General features: G+C 44.0%; 1 protein-coding gene across 4 annotated transcripts in view; it reads right to left on the reverse strand.

Moving 5' to 3' along the window:
* ARHGEF12 (Rho guanine nucleotide exchange factor 12) overlaps positions 1 to 18,390 on the reverse strand; it is a 180,959-nt gene that overhangs the window by 107,649 nt on the left and 54,920 nt on the right. For all 4 annotated transcript variants that reach the window (XM_083163061.1, XM_083163060.1, XM_083163059.1 and 1 more), the window contains 2 exons: positions 5,795 to 5,893; positions 700 to 749 (listed from right to left, as the gene is read on the reverse strand). In XM_083163061.1, the coding sequence (XP_083019187.1) occupies positions 700 to 749; positions 5,795 to 5,893 (149 nt within the window). The remainder of the gene's footprint in view (positions 1 to 699; positions 750 to 5,794; positions 5,894 to 18,390) is intronic.

The following is an 18,390-nucleotide window of genomic DNA, read 5'->3' on the forward strand; positions in this document are numbered from 1 at the left end:
AAGCATCAGTCACATGCCTCATTGACTGCACCCTTCAACCTATCTGTATGCCCCTTCAATGGACATACAGGACACTGGGTGGAGATAGAACAGGGGTAAGGAATAATAATGGGGCACATGTATTAAGCCTGGTAAAGTGATAAAGTGCAAGGTGGTAACGCACCAGCCAATAAGCCCCTAGCTGTAATTTTTTTTAAAAGCTGATTGGAATGTGATAATGCACCAGTCACTTTATCAGGCTTAATACATCTGCCCCATGTGTCTGGGGTTGAGCACCAGGATAACTGTTCAGTTTGGTCACAGAGGTGGACAGCATAACTGGATAGCCCACAGATCATCTGCTCTACAGGCTGAGCATGTGCCTCATTTTCTACTCCACGGCAGCCGGTAATTGTGCTCTACCAAGCCCTATAATAATAACATGCATACAGCACACGCTACGATGTGTGGACAACTGTGACCGGAGCCCATGTGGAGGCAGCAGGAGGTACCCACCATCCAGAGCACATTTCCACATGAATGCGCCCCCTTGCTGTGCAGATCAGTAATGTAGCATCACTATTGTGTCTGCACTGCAAATGATTTGCTTGTAAACTACCGATCAGCACTGAATTCTTATTATACAGGATTCCCTAGGAACCAATATCTATACAGAATATGTATAAGGCAGATTGGCAATGTTCATAGAATGTTATCTACCTTGATAATGCGATCTCCAGTCTGCACCCCGGCCCGCATGGCTGCTCCATCTAAAGCAAAGAAACATCATTGAACATGAGAAAAAAGAAAGTTCCCAAACCATAATCCCAGTGTTGCTTCTGGATCATTGCACAAGTATGCAGCGTGATTATACTAGATCAGCCTTTCTGTAACCTTGCAAGCTGAAGGATACGACCACTGCACCAGCTTTATCTGAACTTTAGACCTGAGGAGGGTAACACACAGGTGTACCCATAGGTGGCAGCACTGTGACTCCACACAGGCTGGATACTGCCGTGTACTTACTCACAGACCAGTAACACCAGTCATTCATTATCCTGCTGCTGTAATAGGAGCGGGTGCGAGGCTACAGTTAAAATTCCCAACACTTTACACTTTAAGTGCAGCTTCTGTAATGAATGGGAGATACCAAAACTGCTGGCCATAGTGCAAGATATAGGCATCACGTCATTTACGGGCAGATTAATGAAGCTTGATGACGTGGCCGGTGATAACGCAGCAGCCAACCAGCTCCTAATTGTCATTTTCAAACCTGACCATAAGTTGACAGTTAGGGGAAAATGGGCACTTTGTCAGGCTTAATAACTCTGCCCCTGTATTTTTGACAACCCAAACTCCCCTGGGGTGAAATTAAATCTTAAGTTTCTATATACATCAAGTGTTGGGATACAATATAGTCCGAGTTTACCGGAGGTGCAGGATGCGGGCCGAACTCAGACGTTTTTATGAAGAGACAACCATTTACAAGGCAAAACCAAAGGATTGGCACTAAAAAAAAAAAATATCCGAGGTCGGCCGGCCGGCAACTTGCACCTCCGTAACATGTACAAATATATCAGGGGACAATGATGTCACAAACTGCCGGGCAACCTATTTAATGTGAGCTTGGAGACTAGGACACATGGCCATGAACTCAAGCTGGAGGATAGAATAATTCGTACCCTCTAAAGGAATGGCTTCTTTGCGTTCAGGCCAGTAAAAGTACGGAAGTCTCTTCCAGAAGAAGGGGTGTTGGCAGACACAATAAATACATTTAAAATAAGGTTGGACAAGCATTTATTGGATAAAAACATCCAGGGGTAGAACCGATAAACATAATTTAGCCCAAAGTGGAATCGAAGTTCAAAATCCAAAAGGGGTTTTTAACATCTAGACAACACCCTCTGTAAGGGGTCCTGTAAAAGGATGAACTTGATAGATGTTAGTAGTTTAGGTTGAAAAAATAAGGACTATGTTAAACTCGGACATCCCGCCGAAGAGGTCAGACACGGAAACAATTGTTGTATGATATATAGTAATGTAAGAGTGAATAACCCAGGATTTCCAATCTATTCATGTCCACTGTCAACATCTAAAATCTCTAATGATAGTAACTAAAGTGAACAGACACAGACAAGGGACAAAGGTGCCGGATTCAGACTGGCTTGCTTTGCTGCGAGTGTTTGGAGCCCAGCGAGCTGGTCAACGCTGCCCTGCCGAATTCACACACCCCGCCGCTGCACACAGGGGGGAAATCATTCACCATCAAAGAGCAGAAGAATGACTTGCTATATTTGCAGAAATGTAAATAAGTTACACAGCTGCTGGTCTTACTGGTATCTGGACGCATGACAGATTGACTCTTGGTTGGCAGTCATAAGGTCGACAGGGTCCAAAGGTCAACAGACAAAAGGCCGACAGGGTCAAAATTTGTAGCAGACATGTGACGGACAGGCGGTATTTCCTACCGGCATGGAGGGAGAATATAATAGTGTGCCGAGCGCAGTGAGCCCGAAGCATGGTGAGCGTAGGGAGGGGACGCGGTACACTTAGGCGGTGTCCATGTCGACATAGACACCCAAAAACTCATGCCAACCTTTTCACTGTTGACCTTTGGTCTAGACATATGACTAGACATACGTAGACATTGTAGATCTAAAATACCATAACCGGTCTGATCTGTAAATTCTACTGCCTGTCACTCAAGTGACCTAGGGGGACTCGTGATTTGAAGGGGTATCGTGAAGTGGCTTGATTACACACACATGCGACTGGTAGCCATCGCCAAACACCAACTATTCCAGAACTTGTAACCATTGTTCTAGGTAGCTTACAATGTAGGGTAGCCAACATTGGCATAATAGTAGCCACACCATGTTCGACATTACCTCTGAAACTGGGCATACTACACATAAAGAGCCCGACACAATAGATTCTATAGATTACTGATATTTTGGGAAAGATATCGCTGCATACCACCGTACATTGCTAGGGTGATCTACTAATGAGAGGGCATGTAATATCCCACAACTGCGCTTATGCCGAGCTCACTCAGTGCCAAGTCACGTCAGCCCAAATCTCTGCCGGTATGATTAAAGGTCCCCAGTACATCGCCTCGCTCAATATTACAAACTAATTCCAGATGACAGAGGAGGGGGCGAGACAGAGGTGCGCAAGGTGAGAATTTCCATGAAAAAATAAATGTAACACAATAAAACAAGCACCATGTGATTGCATTCATTAATGTCCGCACCGCGACGTTCATTACCCCGGCTCCCCATAAAAACACTCTCTGCATAGGGTTCTCCTTTTTGCCAGCATTGATCTGTGAGCTACTAATGCAACCTGCCACGTTATAATGGGAATCAGATCAGGGAGGTTAATACATTAAATGGAAAATACACATATTAAACAAGCCAATATTGTTTCCATATGCAATTATGATCCAGGACGGCTTGCTTGCACAGTGCTGCATAATGATAGCCAATTAACAATTCTAATTTGTGATACCTAATTTAATAAGCTCGTGGCAGCGGTCAATGCTTAGTAATATGCTTCTCATGTATTACTTGCTCTGCTCCTATATGGAAAAAAGCAGGTGATTCTAATCTCTTTTAAATACTAAAATGTTTGTCCCAAAAAGTCTTACACTATGGGCCCAATTCAGACCGGTTTGCTAATCTGCGTATATTCGCAGCCTAGGGAACAGGCAAGCCAAACCTCCAGTGCATGGGAGACCAGGGCACACAACCAGGATATCTGTATAATATGCTCTTTGTTGTGTTATTATTAATACCACTTTCACATCGCAGACACGTTTTAAAAACCGGTATTTTAAAACGGTAATTAAAACGGGTCAGAGCCTTAATCGTGCCCCAGATTACCGTTTTAAATATCGGTTAAGTGTCATTCACATAGCAGTTGAAACGTTTCATCCAGAACACGTTTCAAGGCAGAGTGTGACCATTGCCTGTCATTATGTGTCTGCAGAGAAAGCTGTGCATGTGCTGGGCTGGGGATGGGACACCTTCCCCTTACAATGCCCTGTACTAGGAGAGAGGTGCCAACAGCACATACTCAGAACAGGGAACAGACACAGTAGTGACTCACCTAAACTTATCCAGCAGCAGCAGCAGCTCATGGTGGGGGTGGGGTGGAACTTGAAAAAGACTGAAAGTTGGATGCAGTGGCATAAGTTCATAGAGGCACCTCGCGCCGCGCCGCGCCGGGCCCCCCCCCCCCGGAGAATGTAGTCGGCGGACGGGGATGGCAGTTAGCGGTACAGCTGAGACAGTTTTCTGCCTGCCTCGCCGCTCCTGGCCACAGTGATCAGATAGGCTGTCTGATCACTGTGGCCAGGAACAGCGCGGCTGGTGGAAAACTGAGCTGTCAGGACGCGGTAAGAACTAAGCAGGGAGGCGGGGGGAGAGGAGAAGAGTGGAGGAGAGAGATCTCCAAGCCCCAGCGCTCACCTCCGCTGGCTATTATCCCCCGACAAGCTACCGTGTGTGTCACACGTATCAGCGTCCAGCCTACCCCGCTCGATCCCCGGTGCCTGCTGACATATAGGAGGGGAGGGGGCGCCACAAATTTTTTGGACAGGGGCCGCAAGTTACACCACTGCTGTGCCCCCCTGACCACAGGACAGCACATGGCTACACCGGTATGTTGGACTGACCCCTGATGTACCTCTACTAGTGCAGGCTTGACTGTAGGAAAATGCTTTTGTTTGTAGTTGTAGCCTATCAGTGCTTGTGCTTGTGTTGTTTGCCTGAAATACCGTTTCAGACAAACTGTACACATTCACATTGCACAAAAAACGGCAAGGAACCGTGTAGGACTCTGCTTTTTACACGGTTCGAAATGCCAGTTAACTTTAAACGGTAAATCGGCTGTGGTGCATTCACAGTGCAGGCTTAAACGTTTTAAAAAGGGAAAAAAACGGCAATATACCGTTTTAAAAGTGCGATGTGAAAGGGGTATTAGAATAGTTTTTTTTTTTGTAAATAATAACTTTGTGAGAGTAAACTGCACCAATGAGAGCGGCCGTCTCTCCCACATCGATGACAGCGGTCCGCCCTTTGCTCCACTGACAACAGGCCCTCCCCCCGCCACACTGACAGTGGCCAGCCGCCTGCCCCACTGACAGCTGAAACTTCTTTCCTCTGTATCAGCTGCCATCTATTTTGTCACAACAAGGGGTCATTCTGTAAGAAAGATATATCACTCATGTGTGTGCAGTGGTGCTCTGATATACGCACGCTTGAGTGGTTGAACACCAGCGGCCTTCAGTCTCAAGTGTCGAAGCATACACAGCCACATAACGCATATATCAAACCACAGCCACATAAACAAGAGTGACACATGTATTACATAGAATTAATTCATAACTGTACCAACAAATACATTGCAAACCAGTAGGAGCACCAGTGAGAGCCATAGGATCACAGAGTAGGTGGCAACCGCGAAGAACACTACACTGACTGGTATTTTATTGAATCTGTAAATGAATGTTGCTCGTTTAATTATAAAACAATGAGCTTTCACTTCTGGAAATTACACATTGGTCCTAAATGGTACATTTCTGGTATTTTTAGTTCACCACTTAAAACTATTCTGCGTTCCATTTCTGGGAAGCGTGCAGGCGGACTGCTGACCACCGCACCTGAACTTATATGACTGAACACACAAAACTTGTTAGTAAAAAGTAAGTAAGTAGAAGATATTGTACCAGTTAAATGTAGAACACCGGCAGCACAGATTGTAGCACAACGTTAGCTGTATACTCATGACGCCAATAAAGATGTAGATTTACCTTCTTTTACAGACTGAACAAAGACTGGGTTATCACCGCTGACGGTCAGCCCGAAGCCATTTTCATCTCGTTGAATTATCACACAGCGCTGAACTAAACCTGAAGAGAAAGGAGGATCAGGGAGTCAGGACAAACAGACAGGGAGGGGGGGATAAAAAAACCATTAACAGTACAAGAGCTTAGTTAGAACCCAGACAAAACTGCAGCCTATGTTCTGAAAAAATAAGGTGTTTCTCAGACAGAGCTGCAAACAACAATATTTGCAATTATATCGTCCCAAAATTTACAGCGGCATTTCGATTTTTTTTTTTAAGTGAATTGCAGTTTAACCCTTTCAGTTCCAATGGAATTAGTCAGTACTTGTGTACAATCACGGCTCCCACGATGTCCATCGCATAGCAAAAAATCGCATGCGATTCGATCGCATGCGATTTTTAACAGAAATGCATCCATGCATGCATTGAAATTAGTATCAAACATGTTCAATGGCCCCCAAATGTAATTTTTGAGGCTGTACTACCCCAACTATCAACGCGAACCCGAAGCGTGGCGAGCGCAGCGAGCCCGCGAGGGGCGGCGGTATGCGTCCTACGACCTTTTCATACCCCCACTATCCACGTCGGCGTGGAGTCAAGAATAGAAAGTGGCGAGCGCAGCGAGCCACCGAGCCCGAAGCGTGGCGAGCCCCGCGAGGGGACACGGATACCTTCACAGGTATACACGTCCCCTCGCGGGCTTCACAGGTGTCCGCGTGCGCTCGCCACGCTTCGGGATCGCCACACTTTCTATTCTCAACTCCACGCCGACGTGGATAGTGGGGGTATGAAAAGGTCGTAGGACGCGTACGGCCGCCCCTCGCCACGCTTCGGGATCGCCACACTTTCTATTCTCAACTCCACGCCGACGTGGATAGTGGGGGTATGAAAAGGTCGTAGGACGCGTACCGCTGCGCTCGCCACGCTTCGGGTTCGCGTTGATAGTGGGGGTGGTACAGCCTGAAAAATGACATTTGGGGGCCATTGAACATGTTTGATACTAATTTCAATGCATTTGGATGCATTTCTGTTAAAAATCACATGCGATTTTTAAAAATGCTTAAAAACTGCAAAAATCGCATCCCATCGCATGCCACTACATATGGCATGCGATGGGAGCTGTGAAAGTACACAAGTACCAATTAGTCAAAATAGGTGTGAAAATTGGCAAGCAAACCCTTTGAGTGCCGGCATTGCTGTGAGATCCTCGAAGTATCTGTTTAAAAATGCCAGCACCATTAACAGCGGCTGTTCTTTTTTTTGGGTGCAATATTTAACTAAACTTCAAGGAATGGACTTGGCTGTATTTGTAGTCATTTATACTAAAAGAACAGTCGCTGTGATCGGCGCTGGCAATTTTAAATGGATATTTTGCGGATCGCTCACAGCAATAGCGGCACTCCGAGGGTTAATAAATAATACACCTATGGGCTGCAAGTATGGCTTTTTCACATGACCAATCAGTACATCATTTCAGTAAACACCTAATATACAAATATGATTGATAGAGAAGCGAGAGGTCAGCTGGCGGTAAGGAAGGACACTGCAAAACAACCAAACCAGAACACAACAGAAATGCATACCACCAACCTGTAGGATATAAACCTAGTGGAATCTGTAACGTGGTATTTGGTGCCACGTATTGTACATTGGTCTAAATCTATTGTACAGCTACAGCAAGCACGAGAGGCAAATAAAATCACTTCCAAATGCATGTACAAAGATTAATTGGGTAAGGATTATCTCACAGACAACAAAAGTCAATAGGTTGATACCAAAATGACACATGAAAAAGATAGACAATGAGTTATTAGATTTTTATGGGTGTGAATGTCGACATCAGAGCACGTAGATGACAAATTAGTTTAGTTCCATTACCGTTCCCAAGTTGGAGCCCATGTATTTTTTTTTTTTTTAAATGCGTGAAAACCCCAGGTCAATTTTTACATGTGTGGACTGTTGATTTATACAATGACGACCTACTGCATGTCAAACCTATGCCAATGTCAACCTATTGTGTGTCGACCTGTTGACTGCCTACTGAGACATTGCCATACGAATACCACATGAATTAGGAAATTACAATATTCCTCTACAACCACATACCACTCTGTAACACACGCAGGTGCTGCATAAGGAGTCTGGAAAGAATGATCTGTTCTCACATACGGATACATGCTGCAAGCCCGTTACGTGTGTGAATTGGAGTAATGTTCTGTACTTTGCAAATGACATTACAATTCCCGTAATCTAATTTAACAGATGTACAATTCAGCCTAGCACTTGCAATTAAACGCTTTGAAATTGGTTATTTATTCTCTGTTATTGTGGTGGCCCCTCAGTTATATCAGGCAAGATTACGGGCCAGATGCTCTAAGCTTCAAGTGGAGAGTGATAACCAACCAACCAATCAGCTCCGACCTGCCATGTTACAGACTGCTTTGAAATATGACAGTTAGGAGCTGCTTGGTTGGTTTTTTTAAAACTCTCAGTTTTAACACTTATTTAAGCTTAGTGCATCTGGTCATACATTTGGGACAACGTAACCCTCCTTCCCCCCACCTCTTACTCACCCTCCTATGTACTTCATTTTCCTCCGCTATCACCTATACTTGCCACTGCCAGTGTCTCTTGCACATAAAGAAGAAACAGTTTCTGCATGATTATCAGGATTTTTAAATTTCATAGATATTACTGAAATGTATTTCCTTATTAATATATGGTTAACACTGGCTTCCATACACAGAAGTATGGGAACATTGTTAACATCCCATTTATCAAGTTCAAAAACCACCAAGTTTTCAATGCTTGACTGTGCAAACAAACGTCATCCCATGATGGCATTACCAGCCGTCATCTCCTCCCCTGCAGAAATCAGTTTTACTGTGGCAGACAGTTATCCCTGTAATACCCAATTAACAGGCTTGCCTCATGTTTTGGCTGGTTGCCCATGCCTACATTCCTGATGATCCTGTACAACACTGTCGGCGGTTATTCACCTATTTTTTTTTATTTTATTTGACAAATGAAAAAAATCTAAATATTGCCTTTATTAAGAAATAAATGACATCATGCATTCTACAGGGTGGATGACGGGAGCTTCTGTGATCACTGTTGAACTTCAAAGCGAATTTTCACTCAATCCAGTGCATAAGGACATCTATATAACTACAACTGAATGAGATTTGTGTGTGTGTGTGTATGGATGTTCCACGATAACTCTCAAACGCTTTAACTAATCGTCTTTAAACTTTGCACACTACCTTATCATCTTAAGACACAATCTAAGTTTGAATATGGGTTTAATTGGACCATCCCTTAAGGGTCTATGCTATTTCTGTTGTTTTCATACATTGTGATATGTTGTTGGAAAGCTTATGACTTTCTGAATACAACCAGAGTCGATAGAAGTACCGCCGGACCACAGTTAAAAAAAAAAAAAAAAAAAAAGAGAGTGTGGTCAATGGGAGGGGTGTGGTCAATGGGAGGGGTGTGGTCAATTGGAGGGCTATGCCCATGTAAAATAAAAATAACAAATGCAAGGGGTGCGGGCTGTGTGCCGGCACACAGTCTGCTGCCTCTCTCCCCCGCTTAGCACACGGCACTGAGCAGCATGTGCTGAGCAGGGGACAGAGGCTGTGCTGCTGCAGCAGCCTCTGCTCACTACTCCCCCTACCCGGTCTCTGCAGCAGGAGAGGTGGGTGCAGGACCTGAGCCCTTCCTTCAGACCCTGAATAAGCATAAACTTTCACCCATCCGTCAGATGGGCCGTAAGACAAGTCTCCAATTAAAATGCTTCATATACATGAGCTGCAGTCTAGAAAACATAAGGTAAAATCGGTACTTGTTTCCTAGCAGGGCGCCCAATTAGCATACGTACGGTAGCGTAGTGAAATCGCATCGCACATCACATGGCCCTTTTGTGCCTTGCGATGCAATGCGATCTCAGTAGTTCATTTAGTTAATTTATTCACTGCACCCTGACTGAAATCGCATCGCATATCGCATTACATGGCCCTTTTTTTGTGACGTGCGATGCGATCTCAGTAGTTAATATGGTAAAACAGCACCACTCTCCACGTCACCCCGAAGCGTGGCAAGCGCACGCGTTATGTGTCCTCCCGACTTTTTCATACCCCCACTATCCACGGCGGCGTGGAGTTGATTGTATATAGTGTGGCGAGCCCGAAGCGTGGCGAGCCCCGCGAGGGGACGCGGAATACATGTAAAGTAATCCGCGTGCGCTCGCCACGCTTCGGGCTCGGTGGCTCGCCACACTATATAATATCAACTCCACGCCGACGTGGATAGTGGGGGTGTAAAAAGGTCGGAGGATGCGTTCAGCTGTGCTCGCCACCCTTCGGGGTGGCATGGATAGTGCTGCTGTTTTAGAAACACATTCACACCTGCAAATTCATACAGCTGACACAGGAATGATGACATGTGTTATCTAATAACTACATTTACAGGGGGAAGGAATGACAGAGAGCGGGAAAATCCCATCGCACGCATCGCAAGGCACGAAAAGCCATGCGATGCGATTTCAGTACGCAGAATAGCCCACTAAGCAAATAACTTAGTGGGCGCCCTGCTAGGAAACAAGTACCGGTAAATCTATGGACAGCTTCTGCCCCCAGCAGTGAACCCATGATGAACTCCAATATTAATGTTAACCCTTTGAATGCCAAATTAATTTTTAAAATAGGTGAGAAAATTGACACACATTTTTATTCATCATAATGACCTGTAATGTTTACCTTATATAGGAAATATAATCTTTTTGTAGACAATTTTTTATTTGAATTTATATATCAAATGTGAACGACGCCGGCATTCTTAGCCAATAGCTTGCACATCTCTCAGAGCTGTTGACATTGTTAACGGATATTTTGGGCATCTCTCAAAGATGTTGGCGTTTAAAGGGTTAATTTAAAAAATGTTATACGGATTGTTAATCATTCTAACCATATTGCATGCAGCAATAAATAGGTGTACGGTCTTACTTTTTTTTTTTTTCAAGTGCGCTTTTAATTCTAAAACTACAATTATTCGAATGGTATGCATTTAAATGAATCACATACTAGCATGAATAATCAAAAAGTTTAAAAGAAAGTCACAGAAAGAATGGCATCCACTGCAGGGGCAAAAGCAGGATTTTCAGAAGGGGGTTTATAGTATTATAGATAGACCAAATGTATATAAATAATAATAATAATAATAATAATAATAATAATAATAATAAATATAGTGGAGTGGGCTTATTATTCATAATTTTCTGGTGGGAGGACAGCTTGCTTGACTGCAGATATCTCCAGTTCCCGAAAATAGATTTCTTCGATTTTAATGGAATTAAAAAATAGAGAATCCCACCTACCAAATGGCATTGGGGACTAGGGGATCAGAGTTCAGGAGGCAGAGCAATCTCCCAACGAGTATATAATACTTCATACCAGGTGTGTGGAGCTGGAGCAGTAACCAGCTGCTGGAAGGCTGATATCTCTGGTTCTGGGAACAGTAGAGCCAAGCTACTAGTGTCCATCAAAGGGGGAGAGTCCCAGCTTTTAGAATATACCCTCAGAAAACTCTAAATCAGACAGAACCTGAAATATCTGACTGGGAAGAGCAATTAACAGGCTTGGATGGGGACCACTGCTTTGAAGTCAGATAACTCTGGTTCCCAAGGGCCGATTTGTAAAATTATTGTACCCATGGAAAGAAGGGACCCTTAGGTTTCAGCCTAGGTCCCTTAGGCTCCTGGGGGGGTTTCTGGGTCCTCAGAAACCCCCCCTGCGTGCGCTACTGCACTGAGACGAGAGGAGATTTCAGACCCTCTGACAGAAACTGTAAATAAAAGGTTATTATTTTTATTACAGTCAGGACAGTAAAGGTATGAAACACTCTATGTTTAAATAAGGTGGGACAAGTATTTATAGGATAACATGCAGGGTTCGGTACTCTACGGTTCGGTAGAGGGAACAGGGGGCGGATTAATGTCAATCTAATTCACTTGTTAGTCTAAAGTAGAAATAATCCCAGACAGGGATACCACAACTAGACCAAATCCGGTAACGGGTTAAGTAAAACAAACAGATTGAACTTTAAGAACTTACGTCTTTATTCAACCTTACTTACTATGTTACTATGTATAGAGCAGTCCTGTCAGGATGGGTTTATAGGTGAATTGCTGAAAAAAAAAAATCTGTGTTCCCATCAAATGCAATTAGGTGTACCGCTCAGTAATCCATTCTTAGAATCCAAATTAGATTACGCATATCTGATTTTAGCAAAAACAACAGCGGCAGCATTTATTATCCCCAGTCCTTTCCATTTACAGTGTAAGAAATACCCGGTATAAATGGTAGAACCTTATGCTGGGCTTTGTCAGTATAGCATGCCATTATTTAGCCTCACACTATAAAACGGTTGGGTACAATACACTGGCAGGCAGTATCCAGACGGTCATTATCTCAAGTGGTACCCCGGCTGGCCAAATTCCAGACGGATCCCAGTAAAGGTGCCCATACACGCACCGATTTTGTGTGCTGTGTTTTTTGAACTTCAAGCTGCGATGTGATTTTGGCACTTGAAGTGGATGCGATGTACTGTATTTTGCGGTTGCAGTGCGATGCGATTTCAGCCTCTTTTTTTTTTATTTAATAGTTACTAATGGACATTGCATCGCATGTACTCCAAAACTGATGCGACGCGATGCAATGAAGCACAAAAAGTAATGCCTAGTATTGTACCCGCGGGGACGCGCATCGCATCCCTGCAGGTACACGGTGCGATTTAAGCCGATGTGATGCGTTTTGAACTTTAAAAGATCAAAACGCATGTTGAAATGGGTGCGTGTATGGGCACCTTAAGTATTTGAACCCTTAGCACACCTTAACTAAAGAAGTCATTGTCCATAAGTGCTAGGACATTCTGCGCATCTAAACATGTACATAGGACAGGACGATGTATGTGCTGCACTTCTACAAGACGGAATACGGTTACTAGCGCGACGAAAATTAGTTCAACCACTAAAGGTCGACACGTGAAATAGATAGACATAGCTAAGGTCGACAGTCAAAAGGTCAACATAAGTTTTTACATTTTTACCAAAACAAGCAGCATTTGATACCCTACCATCTACTAGGGCCTTGGTGGCCAACCCTGACGCTCCAGCTGTTGTTGAACTACACATCCCAGCATGCTCTGCTTCAGTTTTGCTATTTGGCTATGCTAAATCTGATGCAGAGCATGCTGGGATGTGTAGTTCAACAACAGCTAGAGAGAGTGTCAAGGTTAGCCATCAAGGTACTAGGGTGTGTTGGAATAATATAATAGTGGCGAGCCGTGCGAGGGGACGCGGTACATTGATACGGCGTCCATGTCAACTTACGGCAAAATTCGGGACAAAAAATGTGAAAAACCCATGTTGACCTTCCTATTGCCTACCTAGTGATTGTGTCGGTCGTGTCGACCTCAGCCCCGTCAACCTTTAGTGGTCAACCGAATGTATGTCATCCTTTGTAGTGTGACTCATACCCCCCATAAGAACCATATAAAAGCATGGTTCTGCTGCAATCTAATTAATAGCTTCCAGCATCCACGTTTACAAAATATAGCACATTTCCAATGCACAGGCTTCTCACGCAGAGTTAATGCGGACGAACCCATACATTATTACAGTGCTGGAACCCAATGGCCTGCAATTAACATGGATTTGTCCTCACAGCTACTGAGGCTGCAGGGAAACTTCCACCTTATGGGGCTTGGAGCACAGGCCTCCGGCAGCTAGCTGAGTCAGGCAGCACGTTCAATTAGCTGCAGGGTAGACCACGCACCTCACAATCTCCCGTCCAGACAAGAATACTGACAACCTGTCATTATTGTTTCAGTATTATTGATCCTGAATCTGTTCCTGTTACAGGAGACAATAGGTGTCAGCACGTTTGTAAAAGATCAGCTTTTTTAATTTTTATGTTGAGATCCCTCTTTCATGTGGGTCCACGGGGATTAAAAGAGAACAGTGAATTAGAAGACATCTATATAATAAGTTGAAGAGTGCGTGTGTGTGTGTGCGCGTGTCTGTTGCATTGCGGGCACACCGTGGCACTCAGAGCCGCCAAATTTGGCAACAAGGTACCTCTGGACCTGGTGGTATGCACCTCAAAGCCGTTTTTGGGAAATTTCGCTTAGAAATGTAAAAAACACCAAGGTTCAATTTGCCTTAATGATCTGGGGGGGGGGGGGGGGGGGGGGGGGGGGGGGGGGGGGGAATCGATGATCTGTGAAACCAAAGACAAAGGAACACCACACCTGAGATCATAGCTGTCATTTAGGGGGAAATTTACTAAAGAAAATTTGTAAAAAAAATATAGGTGTATTTTTATCCAGAAATACACTTATTTTTGACATTTACGATCCCGAAAATACGGCAATCCGTAGTCGTATTGATGTGCTATCAATACGAATATGAAATGTCAAAAATAAGTGTATTTCTGCTTTAGTAGATTTAGCAATCAGATGTATGTATTACAGTTATGCATAAGCTGTGTGTGTTGTCTGTATTTTTTTTTAAGCTGAGTACGCATTAGACAATATTTGAAACGAATTTGCAGATAAGGTCATGTTGCTACGACAATTGTCCAGTGCTTATTTTGCCGTATTTTCGGGATAGTAAATGTCAAAAATAAGTGTATTTCTGGATAAAAATACACCTATTTTTTACAACTTTCCTTTAGTAAATTTCCCCCTTAGTATGAATGCAAACACATTCTAGCATTATGGTGAAGGCTTTCAACAATTGGGAATAATTGTGGAAATACATAGACCACACATCTCTCACACACACACACACACACACACACACATTCTGTATACATAGCACACCACACACACTTACACATTGGACAGATACACACACACACACATAACACACCCAAAAACAGTACAACACATACAAACAAACAAACACACAGAACACGCACACTTATACCCCTTTTACACCAAAAATCCCAGATCCGATATGACATTTAGAACACGGATCCAAGCCAAGTCGATCCGGGATTTGCACCGTTTACACTGTGGTGCCTACCTGCAGTGTAGACGGAGGTGGCGCTTGAAGATGACATCTCCAAGCGCTGGGACCGCGATTACCCCTGCCAGGACCGCCGATCATCGCCCTGGGGGCAAGCCCAGCACCAAAGTAAGCTGCTGGACTGCCCCCAGCCCCTGTGCACCCCCGTCTGTGAGAATGGATGCCGCACACAGACATCCATTCACCTCCTCCCTGACTCCGCTGCTGTCTGCAGAGTACAGCAGACAGCAGCGGAGGCTGTGTGTGACTCCCATCCAACCTCCATACTGACCACAGGATGCTGCGGCCTGGAGATTGGGCTTCCCCCATTGATGTAAACAGGAGCCGGGTCAGATGAATGTGACAGGTAGGAGGTGGTATGAATGTGACAGGTAGTGTGACATAGAGGTGCATGTCCCTGCGTCACCCCACCATCTCTGTCCCTGCGTCACCCAGCCATCTCTGTCCCTGCGTCACCCCGCCATCCCTGTCCATGCGTCAGCCCGCCATGTGGCATAATGTGAATTTTGGCTCAATCCAGGTGGCATAATGTGAATTTTGGCTCAATCCAGGTGGCATAATGTGAATTTTGGCTCAATCCGGGTGGCATAAAGTGAATTTTTGCACAATCCGTGTGGCATAAAGTGAATTTTGGCACTGTGTGGCATAATGTGAATTTTGGCTCAATCCGGGAGGCATGATGGGAATTTGGGCTTATTCCAGGTGGCATGATGTGAATTTTGCCTCAATCCATGTTGCATAACAAGAATTTTGGCTCAATTTATGTAGCATAATGGGAATTTTGGCTCTTTCCGGGTGGTATAATGTGAATTTTTTTGCTCATTCTGTGTCACATAAGTGGCATGTGTAAGGGGGGTCTACTACTGTTTTGCATAATGTGTATAAGGGGCATACAGCATGGTACACTACACTCAAGGACATGTCCCCTTTTGAGTGGCGGCACCCTCTTTTTCTGGAGTGTGCACATAACTTCAGCCTTTAATTTCCCATACCCCCACTTCAAAAATTTCCACTTCGACCATCGAACACACATATTTATAGGTAGTGCACCTCACACACTTACACATTGGACAGACACAACACACCACACCCACCCACATACACTACAACACAAACACAAAAACAGTACAACGGACACAAACACACAAAAATACATGCATCATAGGTGCTAAATCTCAGGAGTGGATGTGGAATTCATCAACACGCATCAAGTCAGGAGTGGTGCGTTTCAAACAACACCACCACCACCACCACACCTGATTTCATTGCTGGCATTGAGTATCAACGCAAACACATTCTAACATTATGGTGGAGGTTTTAATAAATTACAAGCTTGAGCCATAAATGCAGCATAAGACAACATTTTACAGCAATAAAAAAAAAAAAAGACAAGGTTGTCCCGGGCAACGCCGGGCGGGTCAGCTAGTTCTAAATATAATTTATCTAGATTTGACATATGTATCTTAATGTATAGGCACACTAGTCAGCTGTCCAGGGCCGCACAATTCTAGGGGCTGTGAGCAGGGGTGGATGGTTTTAACACAATCAGAGCATTGAGGCAGCATCCTAGCATGCAGCCAGACAGTAAATGACTGTCAGCATTCTGATTGGTGTATGGCTGTAGCTATCCACCAATCAGAGTGCTGGCAGCCATTCACCGAATGGAAGCATTTGGAGAGACAATGAATGGGTGTGTATGGGGAAATTGCTTTGAAGGCCCGCCATATTCTGTACTTCCCAAGTGGTCCTGTGTCTTGGATTATCTATTAAACATCGTAATACCTTATTGAACTATCGATATATTTTCAAGTCATTGGACTTTTCAGGGGACCTAAATTTATGGTTACACACGTGGAATAAAGAGCGGTTACATACATTGGGGCAGATGTATTAAGCCTGGCGAAGAGATAAACTTGAGATAAAGTGGAGATAAATTGGAAAGAGATAACGCACCAGCCAATCAGCTGTGTTTGAAACATGACAGTTGGAAGTTGATTGGCTGGTGCGTTATCTCTTTCCAATTTATCTCAAGTTTATCTCTTCGCAAAGCTTAATACATCTGCCCCATTGGTATTTAATACAGATTTACCTTTATTATATTCTTTACCTATAACCTGAGACCATTTGTGGTTCTACCCTAAAGTTAAATTAAGTAATCACATTTTTTACTATTCAGTTTCCAGGTTTGTATTTCCTGTAAATATTTTACCTCTTTTGGTGTATATTATAACTTGTAAATAGATTATATAAAGGCTTAATACCATTTTATTTTATTTATGTGCACAATGTACATATGTCTTAATTCAGAATGCATTTCAACTGATCCATTCCCCCTTAAGAGGAATTATTTTGATGTGGCCGCCATCCTCTTCTGCACTGACCAACAGAATAGGAGGAGAAATGCTGTTAGGGGCTTCAAGTACTTATGGAGATCTGAGACTTTTCAGAGAGCATTGACAAGTGAAGATTCATCATTCCGACAGGTGACGGTGACCACAAAGTGACTGAGGCTTGCTGCCGCAGTACTGCATCATAGAAAGTGGTTTATTAAACTTTCAATACCCTAATGCTTCTAGATCTAGGGTAGGGAACCTTTTTGTGCCAAGGGACGTTTGTATGGGGAAAAAAATCCTTGGGGGGCCATATGTACAACATTTTCCTACAAATTGTCCTGCTGCAGCCGTCCCACACTCCGGCGGCTGCCGCTGAATAGGACTGACAGTCTCCGGCTGCTGTTGATTAAGAGGAATCTCACGAGAACTACCGACCTCTCGCGCGAAGTGCCCTGTACTTGACTCCTGGCAAAGTCACCGGGCGGGTTGGCGGGCCACTCAGACAAGCTATGGGGGCCGCAGGTTCCCCACCCCTGTTCTAGATGATCATTCAACTATTTTGTCCTGGGCAGTCATTGGAAGATAGTAGAACACGGTTTTCTAAAGATGGTAGGTTACCCCTAACTGTGGTCTAAATACTGTACCGATTTACCTTTTACATATTGACACAACTCAAATCTATGGCCAGTCACTTCAAACCTATTTACCAGGCGGGGTTCACAGTGACCACTGTTCTTTCCCTTGTGTACTAGATTTCAGAGCATAGGTTTGTTTTTACTGCCAACAGAACGCATCAGATGGGGAGGATTATAAATTCCTAGCAGGGAACATGGGGCTGGGTACTCTATGCTGTAAAAATACTTCCAGACGCCATTACTATATCTAATTAGAGAAGACAGTACAGATGAGCGCCTTGGTTCGTATTTTGTTCCTCCTACCGAGACCTGGCATAATTTTCATATGTACAGCCTGAATATAGTGTTCTGTCTATGCAACCCAATACACACAAGATCTGAACTTTCCAGGAAAATGACGAAATTCCTCATTTTACAGATAATCATTTTGGCAGGAATTCGAGTCAACTCATGTCAACTCCACCAGACAGACATGCCATTGTCTCCACTTATTGACCTATTATAC

Source organism: Crinia signifera, chromosome 19 (assembly GCF_055691185.1).
Source record: "Crinia signifera chromosome 19, ASM5569118v1, whole genome shotgun sequence".
Taxonomy (NCBI): domain Eukaryota; kingdom Metazoa; phylum Chordata; class Amphibia; order Anura; family Myobatrachidae; genus Crinia; species Crinia signifera.